This window comes from Carassius gibelio, chromosome A13, assembly GCF_023724105.1.
Source record: "Carassius gibelio isolate Cgi1373 ecotype wild population from Czech Republic chromosome A13, carGib1.2-hapl.c, whole genome shotgun sequence".
Lineage (NCBI taxonomy): Eukaryota > Metazoa > Chordata > Actinopteri > Cypriniformes > Cyprinidae > Carassius > Carassius gibelio.
In genome coordinates, this window is record NC_068383.1 from 20,329,578 (window position 1) to 20,349,027 (window position 19,450).

Consider the following 19,450-nt stretch of genomic DNA (forward strand, 5'->3'; position numbering starts at 1 on the left):
CTCATATCAATAATAAAAAAAGAATTTGCGAAATGTTATTACAGTTTTAAATAACTGTTTGAATATATTGTAAAATAGAATTTTCAGCATAATCGCTTCAGTCTTCAGTGTCACATGATCCTCCAGTAATCATTCTAACATGCTGATTTGGTGTTCAGTTATTAATAGTTCTTCTTATTATTATTACTATTATTGTTGAAACGTTTTTCATGATTAATAATGTGGAAATCATGACACTTTTTTAGTATTTTTTGATGACAGTTTGAAAGAATAGTATTTATTGGAAATGGAAAGATTTAAAAAAAATATATAAATGTTTTTACTGTCACTTTTGATAAATTTAATGCCTCTTTGTTCAATTAAAGTATTCTTTTCTTTTCTATTTTTTTTATTCTTTATTATTTTAAATCTACCATCTATAGGACTGTCTGCTCTCAATTTACAGAATACTTTATGTTTCCCTGCTCATTTTATATTTAAAAAGACTATTATATTTTCCCAGTGTGTGTGTGTGTGTGTGTGTGTGTGTAAACAACTATGTTGGTACTATCTTCAATTAGCCATTTATTCTCAAAATACAGCACAATACAACTTCACTGCAGTTAGAGCTATTGCACTCAGATTATTCAATTTACAGAAGGTTTTGAGCATTCCCAGTATGACAAGTTTAAGCATTTCCTCATGTCCTTGGACATCTACAGCCTCCATCTAGAGTAGAAGGTCACATGTGACAAGACTAATCCTTCACTCTCTGTTTTGGTCATGATGACCCTTATTTTGGACCAAAGTTCCCCCTCTAATTTCTCTCATGCTTAACTATTTGCTTTTCCCTTTATTTGCTTTACAGTCCTTTTTTTATTTACTTATTATTATTATTATTTTTTTTTTTTAATCAGAGAATCAACCATTACTGTCTTCTCCAGCATTCTGTAAAAACACAAAGAATGCACTTCGATTCTTAAAACACTTTGTCTCAGCTACAATACTGGGAATCTGGAGACTAATTTAGACTTCAAACAGTTTGGTTCATTTCTGACATCTTATTTAATAGGTTACAAACCAAACAATGCACATTCACATCCTTTGAGAATGGTACATTTGGCACACAGTAAAATATGAATAATGACGTGATAGTGACTAATAGCAAAGACGTCAAAAAAAGAAAAAAGAAAAAGAAAAGAAAAAAAAACCTCATGACATACTGTACATATGAGGCTGCACAATAAAATAAATAAATACATACACATTTATGATACTTACAGTGACATAAATCACGTTTATAACTATTAATATTCACTGTACCTCTGTATGTACAAATATGTATTCCTTTGTGAGACACAGATTCACATTTAACCAAAGAGGTGCTTTCATCTTATGCTCGAGTGATTTCAAACACAACAACAACAACAATAATAATAATAATTATAAAAAGATTTACTCATTAAGTCCGATATAGCTTTGCAAATTTGGCATCAGGGCACAGGTGACTGGCAGGTGTAGCTCCATCCAAGCCAACATATGCCAGTTCAGAATGGCACAAATAAAGCCAGACAAGACAAGCATTGAGAAAAATGGCCAAACAAATGAAAGGTAAACTATGAAAAAAAAAAAATCTAACTCAAAATAAATCATGAAGCAACAGATCTGTAAAATGTGCATGAAATGAGTCAATGTCTCAATGTCAGCATGAGACGCTGTTCACAACTCACTTTTCACTTTGGGATCTGATATGTAGAGAAAACATGGGACGGAAAAATCTATATTTTGCAACAGGAATTGATTGGATGGTGAAAAGTGAGTGTTGACAGCAAAATAAATGTGTTTGGATGCAAAGGGGGATATCAGCAGAAAAATAAAGTTGTTTAAAATGCTTTTTTATTACAGAGAAATCTGGCAACAATTTCATGTTGACGTTTAAACCCAGTGTTGGCAAGAGTCTGAAAAACAAATAAATGAATAAAAAAACTTGCAATGAAATGTTTAAGATGTTGAATTTATTACAAATGTGTTTATTATTTCTTATGTTCATAATGAAATGAACTGTCAAATAATTTTTTTTGACAAATAAATCCATCACTGTTACACTGTTTCATATTAGGAGAAATTCTAGGGTACTTGTGCTATATTTAGAATGGAAGATCATTTCCATGTATTTGACTTTTTTGCAACAGAAGCCTAATATTCTTGTTTTGTCTAACTAGAGTATATGAAATACAGGGGCTGTAGCAGCTGAAATAAAGGACCTGTGTTGGATATCACATGACCTGGCAACCTACCGATTACCAACCAAAATGGACAGTCTGCAAAAAACGGTGGAAATCAGAGACATTAAAGGTGAAATGGAGAGGGAAAACAATTGCTAAACTAACACACACACATATGCAAGCACACACACACACACACACCGAATATTGCACATAACAGTTTCTCATTGTCTAATAATACGCAAGAATATCATAGGCATAACCATGCAGTAGATGATTAGTCTATTTTCAAAGTTCACAGGCTAATGATCAGGGTAATCAGGACTTGCACTTCCTGTAGAGATGGGATTGGCTACTGTCCTGACCCATTCATAATGAAAGGTCTTGTTGCATTCTAGAGAAACCAACAATTTCCACATCCTAGCAACAAAACAATCCAGTGATATAATGAGAAAAATGACACACACACAATGTAACAATAAAGAGAGGGTACTTTTGTAACCTTAACCTCCAACATAAACGTGAACACACACACACACACCACTTGTTTTGGTGACTTGCATACATGTCACACTACTGTTTATTTTTTTATGGAAATGGTGCGATGGTCTCATGAAAGGCAATTCTGAGTCCTCTGGCCATAAGACCATCATGTGATCAGATCCCAATGCTGAGTGCTTAAAACTCCCAATGCACGCGTTCATAAGCATCACATCTGTAAAACTTGTTCTTTGCATTTGGTTTTTGAATTTCAAAAGGGTGTTAGTGTAAATGGATTGACTCCAGGTGTACCATTACCCTGATTCACTGCATGATCGGAGGAGAAATTAAACATGAAATGGACTTCTAACGAACTCTATCTAGCTGCTTTAGTGATGTCACATGAGCTCCCTTAAGTGTTTATATACATTAAATAAAGATGACTCAGTTTCATTTGGTGAAATTGTGTGAGTATCTGTGCACACACGTATGGTTTTTGGGGTTCAGCAGGAAAGATTATAACGCCTAACTCTCTACTTTTAAATTGAAGCATCAACTTCTTGGTAAATGATGCTCGTGGGCATTCACAGCTGTGCACAGCGCAGGAAATGGAGGTTTTAGTATTAGGACAAGGTCTCTTCTCCGAAGTAAGAGAAGTCCTTGAACTCATCCTGGTTGATCTGCTTGATAATGGCGTCTTCCACAGGGGTGAGCACCGGCTCCTCGCGCGTGAAGTCCTGGTCAAAATTGTTGACGTCCCTTTTGGTTTTCTGTGGATGGAGAAGAAAAAATTGTGATGAATGAGCAATTTCAGAACAAGAGCGCACAAAAACATTCTTGTATATATACACGTAGAAACACAGTGCATCTCATAAATGCTCTGACTGACCTGATAAACGCTTTCTCTGCAAATATTTAAGCAGTTATTATGTGTGTCACTTATTTCTGTCGACTGAAACAGCCATGCCAATCATTTGTGAATTAATCATTCTTTTGAGTCGGTTCTTTATTTTCAGAAAAATTGGCCAAATGGGCTTCAAAAAATGGTCACACTCTCTCATTGAATCATCTGAAGCAGGCTGTCAGTTAGTAAAATATAGAGTATCAAGTTTCTCTGTGAAAAAAAGCATTGTTTTTTTGTTTGTTTGTTTGTTTGTTCTTCTATGTGAACACTATGTGAAAGACATGCACTTGACGAACGTCTTTAACAATTAAGTTGCTATTTGCCATTTTTGTTTTAAAACACGTCTCAAGTATGGAGTGAAAACAGTATCAAATTGTGATGGGTGGGGCGGGGCCGAGGGACGCGGGAACGAGGAGTGAGGCCAGGTGTAGTGATTGGAGATGAGCAACACCTGCGACCCACCACCGGTCTCGAGTCCCACGTAGGAGATGGAAGGATATAAAACTGGAGCGGAGACAGTTAAGGACGAGAGAGGACCAGGCCTGGGTTTTAGTTTATGTTTTGCTTTTTATTTATGCGCACCAGTCGTCCGTGAGGGGCTAGGGCGCTGTTTTGTTTATTTTGTGATTGTTAAAATGATGTTTGATTGTGCGCCCCTTCCCGCCTCCTTCTTCCCGTAGTTATGGAGATTTTATCATTACAGTGGTGCCGAAACCCGGGAGAAGGAGGGACGCACTGCTGAAGATCCTTCGCTGCTGTGGTGAATCCGCGGTGCCATCGAGCAGGCGAGGAGTGTGCCGTCATGGACGCTCGAGGCGGTGGGCTGGAGAGAGTTGCCGGGGACGGGCGAGCCTGCTGCGAGCCGCCCGAGATGTGGAGGGGCGACTGCCGTCCGTGAGGGAGGGGGCCAGCGCCTGCTGCCTCCGTGAAGGAATCCGGGAGAGCAGGGAACGGGGGACTCCTGCCGGCTGCCCAAAACCGGAGGAGCCGTCGCCATCCACCGGGCGGTGGAGGGGTGTCGGGCCGTCCAGTGCCACCGCCAGGCACCACGGAGGTGATCGCCCAGCTGGTGGAGGGCCGAGCAGCAGTGCGTCTGGGAACGGGAATTTTTTTTTCCCCCTCTCTCGTCTCTGTCGCTCCTCCTTCCATCTCCTTTTCTCTCACCTCGTCTTTCCGACCCCCAGGTTCCCGCAGGTCCCCGTGAGAGGTCCCCCTCGGAGGGAGGGGGGGGGGTAAAGTGCAGTCTCGGGAGTACCCCCCGGCCTGCGAGGGGCAATGGGGGTATGTGATGAGTGGGGCGGGGCCGAGGGGCGTGGGAACGAGGAGTGAGGCCAGGTGTAGTGATTGGAGATGAGCTACACCTGCGACCCACCACCGATCTCGAGTCCCACGTCCCTTGGCCCCGCCCCACTCATCACACAAATCCTCTCATAAATGCACACAAGAGATCCACACTCGAACATACAAATAAACAAAAGCATAGCGCGATTCACAAATGCACATTAGAGATCCACACTTGCTTACACAATCCACAAATGCACATTAGAGATCCACACTCGCTCACACAATCCACAAATGCACATTAGAGATCCACACTCACTCACAAAATCCACAAATGTACATTAGAGATCTACAGTACACTCATGCACACAATCCACAAATGCACATTAGAGATCCACACTTGCACAAAAAATCCATGCGAGAGATACACAGGTGCGCACACAATCCACAAATGCAAAGGAAAATTAATTAATTGTTTCTTTGCTCACAGAATGAACCTTAAATATTGTATATTTACCCATTATTTACACAACAAATTGCGAGTCCTTTGCATTAGTGTTCTACCATAAGAATGTCTATAAATACGCGTTTTTGTATTTGTGTATTCTTTTGAGACTCTTGTGGATTGTGTGTGCGAATGTGGCTCTCTAATGTGCATTTGTGAATTGTGCGCAAGAGTGTGGATTTCTCGCATGCATTTATGGATCGCCCTGTGGAACTCTTCAGTGCTTTTGTGGATTGTGAATCAGAATGAATCAGAATCAGAACGAGCTTTATTGCCAGGTATGTTTACACATACAAGGAATTTGTTTTCATGACAGAAGCTCTGGAATGCAACAGAATGACGGCGACAGAAAAAAAAAACACATAATAAAAGACAAAAAAAATACAAATAAGTAAGGAATGACAATATACAAATTGACAATTGTATGTGCAGGTATATTGCAATAGGCAGTTTTGTATGTACAGGTATATTATGTGCAGAAGTGCATGAAGTATACACTATGTATGTGTGTTAGATAAATACGTGTATGTGTATATAAATATAAAAAGTGTTGTGTGTTCCACAGTTATTATCAAGTGTTCATCAGATGGATTCCCTGAGGGAAGAAACTGTTCCTGTGTCAGGTCATTCTGTTGTTCAGAGCTCTGTAGCTCAGTTTAAAGAGAGAGTGTGCTGGATGTGAGGGGTCCAGAGTGATTTTGCCAGCCCTTTTTCTCACTCTGGATAAGTACAGCTCTTGAATAGAAGGGAGGGTTGTACTGATGATTCGCTCCGCAGTCCGGACTACCCTCTGTAGTCTTCTGAGATCAGATTTAGAAGCTGAGCTGAACCAGACAGTTACTGAAGTGCAGAGGATGGATTCGATGATGGTGGAGTAGAACTGTTTCAGCAGCTCCTGTGGCAGGTTAAACTTCCTCAGCTGGCGGAGAAAGTACAACCTCTGCTGGGCCTTTTTCACAATGGAGTCAATGTGAATGTCCCACTTCAGGTCCTGAGAGATGGTGGTTCCCAGGAACCTGAATGACTCCACTGCAGTCACAGCGCTGTTCATGATGGTGAGTGGGGGGAGAGCAGAGGGGTTTCTCCTGAAGTCCACGATCATCTCCACTGTTTTGAGGGTGTTAAGCTCCAGGTTGTTGAGAGTGCACCAGACAGCCAGCTCTTCAACCTCCTGTCTGTAAGCAGACTCGTCACCATCCTGATTGAGGCTGATGAGTGTGGTGTCATCTGCAAACTTCAGGAGCTTGACAGAAGGGTCCTTAGACGTGTAATATTTGGTGTATAGGGATAAGAGAAGTGGGGAGAGAACGCAGCCCTGGGGAGCTCCGGTGCTGATTGTACGGGTGCTGGATGTGTATTTTCCCAGCCTCACTAGCTGCTGCCTGTCTGTTAGGAAGCTGTTGATCCACTGACAGACGGAGGTGGGCACGGAGAGCTGAGTTAGTTTGGGCAGGAGAAGGTTTGGAATGATAGTGTTAAAGGCCGAGCTGAAGTACATAAAACAGGATCCTCACGAGTGCGCAAGTGTGAATCTCTTGCGTTTATTTGTGGGAGGATTTGATACCGTTTTCACTTCATACTTAATTACCATTGATCATCTGATTTCTCAAATCTTAGTTTGTTGTTGTTAGCTTGGTTTGTTTTACATATTATTGGTGACTGGTGTTCTAGTGATTTCAAAACAACATGCACACATCTGTTTTGTTTGCCTCATGTTGGTGCATTTTTTTTTAACTCTCCCAAACTCTTCTTTCCCTCTCACCCTCTGGGTCTCATCAGTTTGTGAGCAGGCGTGAGATTGGGGTGGACAGGCGGGCCCCTTCTCACACTCTCTGAGAGACATTCCACACACACTTGCAGCAGCAAGCATGCCTCTCTGTATCAAAGTACAGCGTCCGATGTGTGTGAAGAGTCCAAGAGCATCTCAGATATCCCTCTGTTCACACTACCAGAAACAGAACTGTGACAGGAACACTTCAAAGAACCACGAGGGCTGAAGTACTTTAATGTTCTAGATAATTGCATTTGGAGAGGCCAGTGATTATGTATTTGCAGAGACAGCCAATATTCAGAGCTGAACTATGTGCTAACCAGACGCGACTTAATAAAGTGTCAAACAGTATATCCTATTTCTTCAAAAAACTAGTTAGCCAGTGCAACAAAAAATGGGAAACAAGACATTTGATTGGTTTGTACAATTGCATGAATGCGACTGGAGTTGATGGTCAAATATCAAAAGGAATATAAAACTATTGATTTAAAGATGTTGATTATATATAGAATATTTTAAGCTTATCACAAAATATGCATATTATGCATACAAATATTTTAGTAGTCCAATATGTTCTTTTGCCATGATTCTGCAGAATCATGGGTAATGTAGTTTTTCACCCGGAATTCCCCTGTTGAACATGGTGGTTAAAAAAAAGGGGGAAAAAAAGAAAAGAAAGAAAGACAAAGGTTGAAATAATGCACACTGGTGGCTTCAACACAAGCATCTACCATCAATTAACAACCTCACAGCTCAAAGTAGGTCTGTCTTTAAAGATTAATAGATTATCATTTAAAATCAATTTCCTATGGAGAAAATGAATGTGATTTTTACTTTGGGAATCTGACTGCTGCACTCTGTTAAACTTCAAATACATTGAAACTGTGTGTTATTATTTTGTGTTGCAGAATTTTGAGAAATGTATTATGTCATGCTTGGTTAGTGTTATTCATAAACAATGGCTTTATTGCCTTTAGCTGCCTTTTTTCTCGCAGTAATTTCAATAAGAATCCAAGCAGTTGTGAATTTCACAAGAAGTTGGTCAACAATGACCAACAAAACGCCACTTGAATTTGAAGTGAACTTTTAATAAAACCACTATTTTTAGTGACATTCATAGATACTGAGTCACTCAACATATATCTTGCAATGCATTATGGGATTGACCTCTGTAGAAATTATAAATGCACATAATGCTGCCTTAGAAGGCAGCACTAGATGTGTAACAGAGTGAATATCCATAGTATCTCACACATCATGATACTCACAATACGTGGTTTGAAAGGCGGCTTGATCTTCTTCTGTTCCAGAAGTACCCAATCAATATCTCTGAAGAACGGATGCACTTTAATAGCTTCTTCTTCTCTTTGGGACACTACGCAACCCAACCGCTTACTGGGGCTCTTTGTCATGAACTAAAAAAATGAAGTGAAGAAAACATTAGAGAAGCATAATGTTGACAGCGTGTATTATTGAGTTGGGATGATCAGTGAAGATGTACAGTATGCATGATATAAGACTGCATCCTGTGGAAGAATGACCTGAGGTCATGTGACCACAGTGCCATTGAGTCAGATCGCAGAGTGACACGACGCCGTCCAAGACAAACAGACTGCTTTTCCCACAAAGCTTCGCAAACGGGCAAAGGACAGCCAAAGTAAATCTTGTACACGTAAAGGAAAAAACGCAACACACAAAACAAACTTCAAGCCTTAGTGCTCAATTCTGATTTTCTGGTCAGATCCCCCATTTTTTTTACATAGCCATTATCAGATTTGAATGTGAACTGGTCACGTTCCTGAACTGACCCGCTTACTCAAATAAATAATAACAAAAACGGCACGTATCACACTGTCATACGGAAGGCCACTGAAGTCAGCATCTATGTGTAGATTTATAAAAGGGGTGTCAAGTCCAACGTCCTACAGAGTTTAGCTCCAAACACACTTTATCTGGAAGTTTCTATTGAGTCTGAAGACCTTGATTCGCTGGTTTCAGACTGTTTAATTAACTACTGGACACATTTCAGAGCTCTATACTTTTATATCAACAATTTGTGTCCACTTTAGATACTTCAAAAGTACTATAGGAGAAGCTCTGGAGACAAAGCAGATCTAGAAATGAACCATGACCTAAAACATATGCTTCCAAGAAATAATAGTTCATTAGCTCTTTGTCATATGCACTTAACCAATTTGAACAGTTAAAAGAGGAGGAACCCTGTAAATGCTGAAATGAGACCTCTGAGATTACGCAACCCAAAACTCCAGCAGGGAACACAAACAATCTGTTCTTTTCCCACAAGGAGTGTCGCTTTTCCGAGCTGTCGCCTTCTCTTGCTGTTACTGTTATTTAACTGTTCTTTCACGGACAAACAGACGGTAGTAAAACGAAAGGTTAAGAAGTGGCAAGAGGCATAATTCGCAGACCGATGTCTTTAATAATAATCAGTTGGCAAACTGTACTCTTAGGAATTCCCAGAGTGATCCCAGAGTAAATCCGGACACGTACCGCTTTAAGAATACTGACGGCCTCTTTGCTGAGCCACACGGGATATAAGACGTCATCATGGAGAATAGACTCGAAAAGGTCGTCCTCATTATCAGCTTCAAAAGGAGGCTGGCCAGCCATCATCTCATACATCAGCACACCTAGAGCCCACCAGTCCACTGACGGGCCGTACTCCAGCTCCTGCAGGATCTGCAAAAGATCAGTCACAGCTGAAGCTGAATATATACTGAAGATACACCATCAGGTCCAGCTCAGACCCAGAACAGATATGTTGAGCTGGTTTTGGGAGGAAAACCTGCAGATTCATATAGAAATAATGAACATATGGTGTAAAGTGATAAATGGAGATGGAGGGTACTAAACTCTTATTAGCAGTTGAAAGAATGTGTGTAGAAATGTCCACCTTCAGGTTATGGTTCATGTGTCTGTAAGAATAACTTTATCTTGTTAGTAATATTTCCAGATGAGTACTTACTGGACTTATTATTGAGAGATATAAGATAATAACTGATGTCTTATGCATTTTATCCAAGAAGTCTGCAATGAATAAAACTTTCCCTCCTTCCATATGAGCTCCATATTCTCTCTTATATCATGCTATATGAGCCATAAAAAGCACCTGATGTCAAAAAGCATGTTTTCTCTCTCTCTCTCTCTCTTTTTTTTTTTTTTTACTATTATTTCATATGCAAGTCTTTATAATATGGTTGATTTAAAACAAATGCAGGTGACATCGGATATGAATTGAATTGGAATTTGAATGAAAATTATGAATGAAGGGCATTCCCAATTCCAATTTGCAGAGTTTTTTTCTCCTGTAGTTTTCTGTGAAGTTCTGCAGCCACCGATAGTTATTAATGTAAGAAAAACATGTAAACATACATCTGAATATCAGGGATTTCAAAAAAGACAAAAGGTGGAAAACACTTAAAACTAAACATTAAATCGGGCCACATTCAAGAAACATACAAAACATTAGTCTATGTTCATAACAAGTATTCATAAAACCATTCTTAAAGCATTTAAATGTGTCAATTACATAAAAATTATTTTCTTAATTTACGGAGTATCTTTGCTATTGCTTTATGAATGAGGAACACAATATGAAAACTAGCAAAAGAATATATGGCCATTTAAAAATTATATGGATCATAGCATTAGAAAAGAGACTGTCAGTGTCTGTCTTTGTGTGTGTGTGTGTGTGTGTGTGTGTGTGTGTGTGTGTGTGTGTGTGTGTGTGTGTGTGTGTGTGTGTGTGTTTGTGAGTGTGTGTGTGTGTGTGTGTGTGTGTGTGTGTGTGCATGTGTGAAATACTGTACCTCCGGGGCAATGTAATCTGGTGTGCCACAGAATGTTGTGGTCGTGATGCCACCCAGGATTCCCTCCTTACACATGCCAAAGTCTGCCAGCTTACAGTGACCCTCTGCGTCCAGCAGAATGTTGTCTAGCTTCAAATCCCTGCCAAGAAATTCAATCAAATGTATTAAACAGCAATATTAACCTTCATGTAGAATGTACTAAGGAGTTCTCATTAAAGTTGTTGTAATGTCACATACACATAAAGTATATAGTTCTTTTTTTCATCTTCACTTTATATCATTTGTTTGGATCCTGTAACTTTAAAATGCAATTGAATTAGAGATAAATCATCTTAAGCATTCTAAAATGACTGACGCATGACCTAGATTCTGGAAGTCTCTATTTAAACATTAAGCAACACTCAACACTGCAACACAGCAGGTGAATCATTTACTGACGCTCAAATATCTGTTATTTGTTTGATCAAGCGGACGCTAATATCCAGAAGCCAGCCTTTGCAACAGAACAATCTTTGACAAACAGACACACTAGAAAGACCAGTGACACCAAACATTCTAATAGAATATGCAATTCTTTTCAGAAGTTTTAGTCAATTAAGTATCATGACATACATTTTGTGAAAGTAAAAATAAAAAATAAAATAAATAAATAAAATAAAATAAATAAAAAATTCCATCTTTATTTTATTAAAGATCCTAAAATAAAATTTTCTTAAATAGTGAAATAGTAAAAACACATTCTGTATCAGCCTGAAATATTCTTTCAATGTTCTGACAGGACTTATAACACTCCTGCACCTGAAATCATTAAACCTTCATAGTTATGTGACATTTGAAAACAGCTGTTGATAGTTTGTATGTCAACCAATCACATTTCAGTCATGTTTGCCAAATCAAATAGATAGAATCAGTATAAAAGAAAAATTGTAGTGGAATTTGATTATTGACAGTTAGGTCAATAAAATAATATTAAATATTTAAATAATTCAAAATATGAAAAATGTACTAATTGAAAAGTAAGTACTTTTAAAATATTTTTTATACGTTTTAAATATGGTTTGATTGTCATAATTGTATTTATTATGTATTTAATATTTGAACATATCTGTGCCATATCCGTTTAATTATTTATAAATACTTTTTTTAACATTACTTTCTAACTTAAGTAAAATATAAATTGTCTACAGTATTACTTACATACATACAGTATTAAATAAAGTTGCAGGTTTTAGTAGTAATAATGCAAAGAAAAAAAAAACAATTCAGTGTAAAAACACATATTTCAGGCCAGACTTGTCAATGCAGCAGTATTTGTTCATCCTTATGGGAAAACATGAGAAACACATTTCTGTACAAGTTGCTCTGCATGTACCCCTGCAGTGAATTTAACCAGCACAAGAAGAAGGAGAAGAGAGAGAGAGTGAACGAAAAAAGAAAAGGAAAGCGCGAGATGATAAGGTGCAACTGATGAAAGACAACACAGAGTTGGATGAAGCCAGTTGGATTGGGGTTTGATGGTTGATTGCAGCAAGAATGTCAACATCACTTCGCAGGATGTCATTCAGTCAATGGTGTTTTCAGAAAACCATCCTCACTGGAAAGGGAGGGGAGCATCGGATCCTTACGCAACTGTTCCTTTCAGAAAGGCACCCTGGTGCTCGGCACATTCCCGTTGGCGCGAGGGGCTTCATTCCTCTCTGTCTTTCCCCACCAAGAGGTCTTTACATGCACAAGTGCGGAAAAGCGTTAGTAATGAATGTTGGAAAGATGAGAGACCTGCTTCCCAAATGTATGACCGACTTCTTGATTGAGGAGACAAAATGTTAAAAAAAAATATATCCACTTGAGTCATCAACTATTATCAAAATGTGAAAAAGTCAGTTGAAGAAAGAGTAGGTGTGTTTGACCTTTAGTGTAGGTTCAAAGAAAGACAGAGGTGAAAAGTTCACGAGACGGGAACGGCTGCTCTGTATTCTCCTCTATACCCACATACGCTTCTACATCACAAGATGTATCCATCTCTCCATCTGTCTCTTATTTCTGTCTAAGGCCTAAGGTACTCCACACACCTTCCAACCTGTCCCGGTCACGTCGCCCTTCCTCTCTTTCCCAAGAAAGAGAGCTTAATTCATCCTGCGAGCTACACTTGTTGATTTAGATTATGTGACTTTGCTACATTGGCCACTCTTATCTTTACTCTTTGAAGTGCAGAAATGGTGACTGCTGCTCTAGCATTTGCTTTCATTTTAAGAAGTGGCAAGAGGGATCATTAGCAGACCTATGTCTTTAATAAAAAAATCCCACTTATCTTTCATAAATTAATTAATAAAGATGAAATGCTAGATGTAAAAATGCTAAATTCTCAAATATGTAAACCTAAAAGCAATAAGACATTTGCAAAGGTGCTTTAAAAAAAAAATCAATGAAAGGCAGTTTAAATAAAGATAACAGAAAAAACATAAACAACAGGAAAAGTTTGGGAGTTCAGAATGAGCTGTAAAACACAAAAGGGCTATAAAGGATAAGATTAACTATTGTATTAAATTTCACTAGAGCTCCTTTCATTTGAAGGAAAGTATTGACATGTTAAGAACACAAGGCAGAGCCAGAGAAAGACAGAGAGAAACAGAGGGAGAGAGAGAGTGAGAGAGAGAGAGAGAGAGAGAGAGAGAGAGAGAGAGAGTGAAATGGCAATTGACTCAATTTAGAATATTTCCTGTGTTTTCAAGTGAATCTGGAGGAGTGATTTTTCCATTACGTAAACAGCAACCCCCTATTGCTAAAAAAATGCGCTAGATAGCTGAAAAATATGATTTTTTTTTCTCTCCAAAGGACAAGAAACTATTCCATTACATCAAACCAAGGAATGACATGACTTACACTTCATTATAATGTTAGAAAATTAGAATGAACAGAAATTATTTTTGCTAATATTAATTAATAATTGTACACTTAATGTTAATATCTATTAAATACCATATATTTTATATTACCATTGTGTGCAAATATTTAGAATGATAAATCACTGTATGTGTGTGTGCTCTTGTTTTTGTGACATCAGGACACAGCTCTGTATAATGACATGGGTATGACACATGTATTACAAGGAGAGGGTGACTTATGAGAACACAACCCATGTCCCCATTTTTCAAAACGCTTATAAATCATACAGAATGAGATTTTTTGAGAAAGTAAAAATGTACAAAGTTTCCAGTGAGGGTTAGGGTTGGTGTAGGGCGATAGAATATATAGTTTGTACAGTATAAAAACCATTACGCCTATGTGTGTATGTGTTTTATATATATATAGCAGCACAACTGTTTTTAACATTGGTAATAATAAGACATGTCTCTTTAAAATGACTATACTAGAGTATTGATGCTAAAAATTCAACTTTGACATCAAAAGTAATTTTAAAATGTTTTAAAATAAAGATAAATTAAAATCGAATAAATAAAATAAAAAACAGTCTATAAATATTTCTAATAGTTTTATTTTATACAGTATTATCTAATGTAATAATATACTGTATATCTATGTTAAAACATTAGTTTAGCACCGCTTATCCTTTTAAAGTTTACATTTCATGGAACAATGAAAAATATAAAAGTTTTTTTTTAAAAATACTTTAACATTGGCTAAATTTACACAAATGCATGCACACAAATGTTACACAAGCATGCAGTGAGAAATCTCATCACTTTCATTACTGTGTGTATGTATTTTAACCAATGATCTATTAGGCATTATGCAATGCAAGTCGATGGACTATTGCCGCATTTCCACCGAAATTACCCGGAACATTTGTACCATCAACTTTTTTCCCCCCAGACCAAATTTTACCTGTTAGATTTACCCAAAACTAATTATATTTTATGTTTAACCACTAAAGAGACATCAGAGCCATCAGCACACATCAGAAGGTGGATGAGGACTGAGCTCCCGCTGATCGCGTGGAGCTGACCGAGAAACATATTTTTAAATAGGTGTTGTCTTTACAGATAAACTACAGATTAGAGTTTTAACAACTACATTCTCAACTGAAATACTTTTAAAATTACATTTCATGACATAATAACAGTAATATTTTGAAATTGATCCGAATAAATGGCGGTTGAAATCACAATGCTGCGTAAACTCAACCAATCAGCATGTTTAGCCCCCAGTTCCCGCCCCCGAAAGTTCTGGAACTTTGAAAAAGTACCACCTCGCCAGCAGGGACTTTCTGAGGGGTTTTTTATCCGGAACTTTATTTAGTTCCTGGTTCCTGCGGTGGAAACACACAGAGTACTGACCCAAAGTCCCTAGTTCCTGGATAAAGTTCCTGCGGTAAACGCGCGCGTTTATAACTAAATTACACAATTAAACTAGTTGCCCAGGTCACCTGCAGAGCGGCACCACAGAAACAAGACTGCTGTTTCTCTGTTGATATAAATGAACGGATGGAACATGCTTTTTAAGTGAAAGGTTACAAAGAACACACCCATCTGAAAAAAAGATCTTGCAAGAACAAGGTGTGGAATTACTACAACAATGACCAGCACACACTGTTCCTTCACAAACCCTTTTGAGTCCCAGTGCTTCTGTGTCCTCCATACCCCTAACACTCAAACTGCAGTGATATTTTGCATCTCGCTAAAAGGTGCACCCAGTAACATTTATGCCATGAGACCAGGTGGCCTATGTTACACCGTTACAAAATCTCTCAAGAGCCTCAGGTCAACAAAAGATGAGTTATCAAGCATAGGAGCTCCTCTATGCTACCTGCTCTAACTATCTATTTTTAGAGCGCTGAATCTGAACAAACAACCAAAGCTGCAATCTACAGGAGGGAGTTCAAGCTCAAACATGTTCTCTTTAACCAGATCAAACTTCTGTGGTTTTAGTCAAAACTGCCACCATGCCCTTCCCTGATAGGGAGAAGAAAGCTGCCCCTGCACATTTTGTTCTAGAATGTTCTGCATTTAGTTTTTTTTTTTTTTGGTAAGTGTGGAAGGTCACAGTGAGGTGAAATTGGTTCTCATGGGGAAAAAATGTTGTTCTGCCATGTGCTTGCATGCAGAAGCGTTGACACGCAGACTGCCTTCCGACATGCTGGTCTCCTGCAATGTAGGGCTTTCCCAAAATGCAAGGATGCCAATCAGAATGACACCAAAGTCAAAAGGGGGAACAATCTGGGAACTTTATTTAAAACCATTGGAAATTTCCAAAAGTTTAACATAATGTCGTCAACGAGCTATGCTTAAACTTATTACTGAAGCAACCTCGTTAAATGCCAGGCTGAAAGCTATGATGAATATGCGACTTCAATTTCTTCTTTCTCTTTGGAGTGTTACAAGCTCTTGGTGCATGAAGAAGATCTGTAAAGTTGCAAAGACTTAAGTCTCAAATCTAAAGAAATATTCTTTATCAAAGTTAAGACATTGCCACGCCCCCCTAAAACACCTCGTTTAAACACGCCCCCACATGTCTACGCCGCTATGTGGAAATATTTGCGTAATGCCGCTCAAATGTTCACGCAAAGAAAGCAGTTTCAGTAACCAGTAAGTGTTGAAGCAGTCATGTCAGGGAGATGCTGTGTGTATCTAGGAGAAAGCAAAAGCACTTTATTTGGCCTTCTGAAAGTAGATATATTTAGGAATCTTTAAAATTACTTACAACAGAACAGAAACACATTTTATGGATGACCATTTCATTAACCTAGGAGAGGAGGTCATTCTGACTTTGCTACGACAATCTGACACTTCTGCATCAGCTACTGTAAGTACGTTTTGTTATTAGTTCAAGTATTTGCTATTGAATGTTCATTTTTGATATTGAGTTTTGCGTGTCGCACGTGTGTGTGTGTGTGTGTTTGTGTCCACACGTGTCTGTGTGTGAGAGAGAGAGAGAGGTGTGGGGGGGGGGGGGGGGGGGGGTCAGCTGTGGAGTCAGCTGTGTTAACTGTCCGTTACTTGTGTACTTCAGGCACATACGAGCTTCATCACTGTGTCTGTCACACGACTCTGTTTCTCTTTCGGACTTGAACTGATTGTAAAACTAAGGATGTTATTAACTGTCTTTATATTTATTTTAAAAGATGAAGCTTTCAATTATGGAAAGGGGCATTACATTTCCAACGAGTGCTTGTGGTGTTCGGCCAATCACAATTCACTGGGTCAGTTGGCCAATCAGAGCAGACTATGCTTGTCGGGAGGAGGGACTTTGTAGAAAACAACACATTTGAGAGAGGCGGGGCAAAGAGGACCTACAATAATGTACAGGATTTGAAAAAATAATGTGTTTGAAACACCAAATTCACAAAATAATGATCTTTAAAAAAGCATCATATGACCCCTTTAAGCAGGCTGATCAGATTTAGGGGTGACCAGTGTTAATGTCACACCTTTTTTTTTTTTTTTTACCACGTTCATCATGATAGGTTTAGAACAGAAAAAAAATGAATTTTTGAAAAAATATCAGCTTGCATGAAAATGTTAAGCAACAAACCTGCTTTCAACTGATAAATAATAGTTTTTGTTTTTTGTTTTTTTTTGGAATAGCATGCAGTATATTAGAATGCATTTCAGAAATAGAATGAATTTCTGAAGGATCATGTGACACTGAAGACTAGTAATGATACTGAGAATTCATCACAGGAATAAACTGCATTTTTAAATATATTCAAATGGAATACAGTAAGAAGAAGAAACTTCGTCTTTGAGAAGAAGAAACATTCAAAACATTTAAAAATAAAAAGCTTACCAACACCTACATTTTCAACAGTCCTGTATATCAATAAATTATGAGTAACATGGAAAATATCAAACCATTTCTTTGGCCAATTTAAATTATAAGAAATATACTTAAATCACTTTAATAATTGTCCAAAAAAGTGACCACTTGCCCAAACCTGTGTCATAAGCACTGTAATTTGAGTTAAAAAAAGTAGATAAAATCTTGTCATTGTGCTTTTATTGTATCCAATTGTAAAAAAAAAACAGCTACAGCAAAAAAAATAAAAATAAAAATAAATAAATAAATAAATCACACACACACACAAAGAAAGAAAAAAAACTGATAGTAAAAATAAATATTCACATTTTGACTTTTTAAAATTCCTTATAAAATAAGATGTATTAAAAATTTCCAAAAGCGACAACTTACTCCAGTCTGCCCTATAAACAATATTGAACAATTTCCCTTATAACATATATTCATACAGACAGACAGATGAGTGAAATGTTTTTATGTCCCTGGTGGGAAATTGGTCTCCAGGACACCATATTATTTTGTAAAACCCATGTCTTGTATGGAGTACCTGCACAATTTATGCTTCCTTTGTTTTTTCCTGTGCTGGGCCAGAGCAGAGACAGAATAGTTGGGCCTTCTGATCAATCAATCTCCCAGCACGCTTTGCATGAAGTGACCTTCAGTGATGGCAGAGCACTAGTTCAGTGTGTCATAGTCGGGTCCTCGCTATCATGTAATCGACAGAACTGGCGCCAGAGCTAAATTTGAGGTGTGTAACTGGAAGTCCATGTATGTGTGTGTGTGCTGTTATTCTTATAACACACAATAAGCCATTCATTTTGACCAAATCACATCCTGTCCACTTTCTTACTAAAGAAACGTCATGTCAGCAGTCGCAACCATAAACAAGGGGTCAGACGACTGTGAGGTGGGTAAGAGACATGAATGGATGTCATGGCAGTCGTCCAACACACTGTGTTCTTAAATAGATCCTGCACATGCAGTTTATTTTTTAAGGACACACTCAAAATGAGATAATAAAATAAAAAATAAAAAACTTTTGGCAGTTTTGACAAGTTCTATGTTACAATACACATTTTGGTTTCTAGTGCCTTACAAAATACCAATAACTTGATGAAGGAGTCTCTATAGTAGCTAAAAGCAGAGATTATCTTTTCTTTTTTAGGGGGAAAAATAATAAACTCCATGTAATTAGAACCAGTGTCTCTGCTTGATCTATTCGCCTTAAGTGTCCGACTTTCATAAGAACCCCCATTTCCCTTCAGTCTCTGAAAATCTGGGTTCAGGAAGGCCAGTTTGGGGAGGAAGTGGTTTTAATTCAATACAACATTAAACTCCAAATGAGATTCTTCCTGTCGAAGACCAGAAAGAGCTCAGGACCAGGCCGCGAATGGGTGGGTGAGGAAACTCACAGGTCGCTGGGTTCAATGAGGCCCAGAAGGACAACAGGAAGAAGAGGTCAAGATGACTTTGCGGCATTATTCTGTTGAACCCAATGAAAAGTGACAAGCTGAACTTGTTTAATGACAAATAAATCTGTATTTCATGTGTCATTTACATGACAGATTTATCTTGTTACATTGTGGTCATCATTCCATCCAAAAATATCATAGGCTAGTTTACAGGGAACTTTTCTTTTGGAGTGCTGACATAAAACATGTGATTTTACAGCAGAATGACAAATGAGTCTGTATTTCTGATTCATTTGTCATTTTACAGATT

The 19,450-nt window shown here is 38.1% G+C and overlaps 1 protein-coding gene across 1 annotated transcript in view; it reads right to left on the reverse strand.

Moving 5' to 3' along the window:
- Positions 1 to 648: 648 nt before the first annotated feature.
- Positions 649 to 19,450, reverse strand: part of LOC128026453 (protein kinase C epsilon type) — a 97,243-nt gene continuing 78,441 nt past the window's right edge. The window contains exons 12-15 of the mRNA XM_052613631.1: positions 10,976 to 11,114; positions 9,657 to 9,845; positions 8,414 to 8,560; positions 649 to 3,454 (exon numbers count right to left, since the gene is read on the reverse strand). Coding sequence (XP_052469591.1) covers positions 3,308 to 3,454; positions 8,414 to 8,560; positions 9,657 to 9,845; positions 10,976 to 11,114 — 622 coding nt within the window. The 3' untranslated portion in view covers positions 649 to 3,307. The remainder of the gene's footprint in view (positions 3,455 to 8,413; positions 8,561 to 9,656; positions 9,846 to 10,975; positions 11,115 to 19,450) is intronic.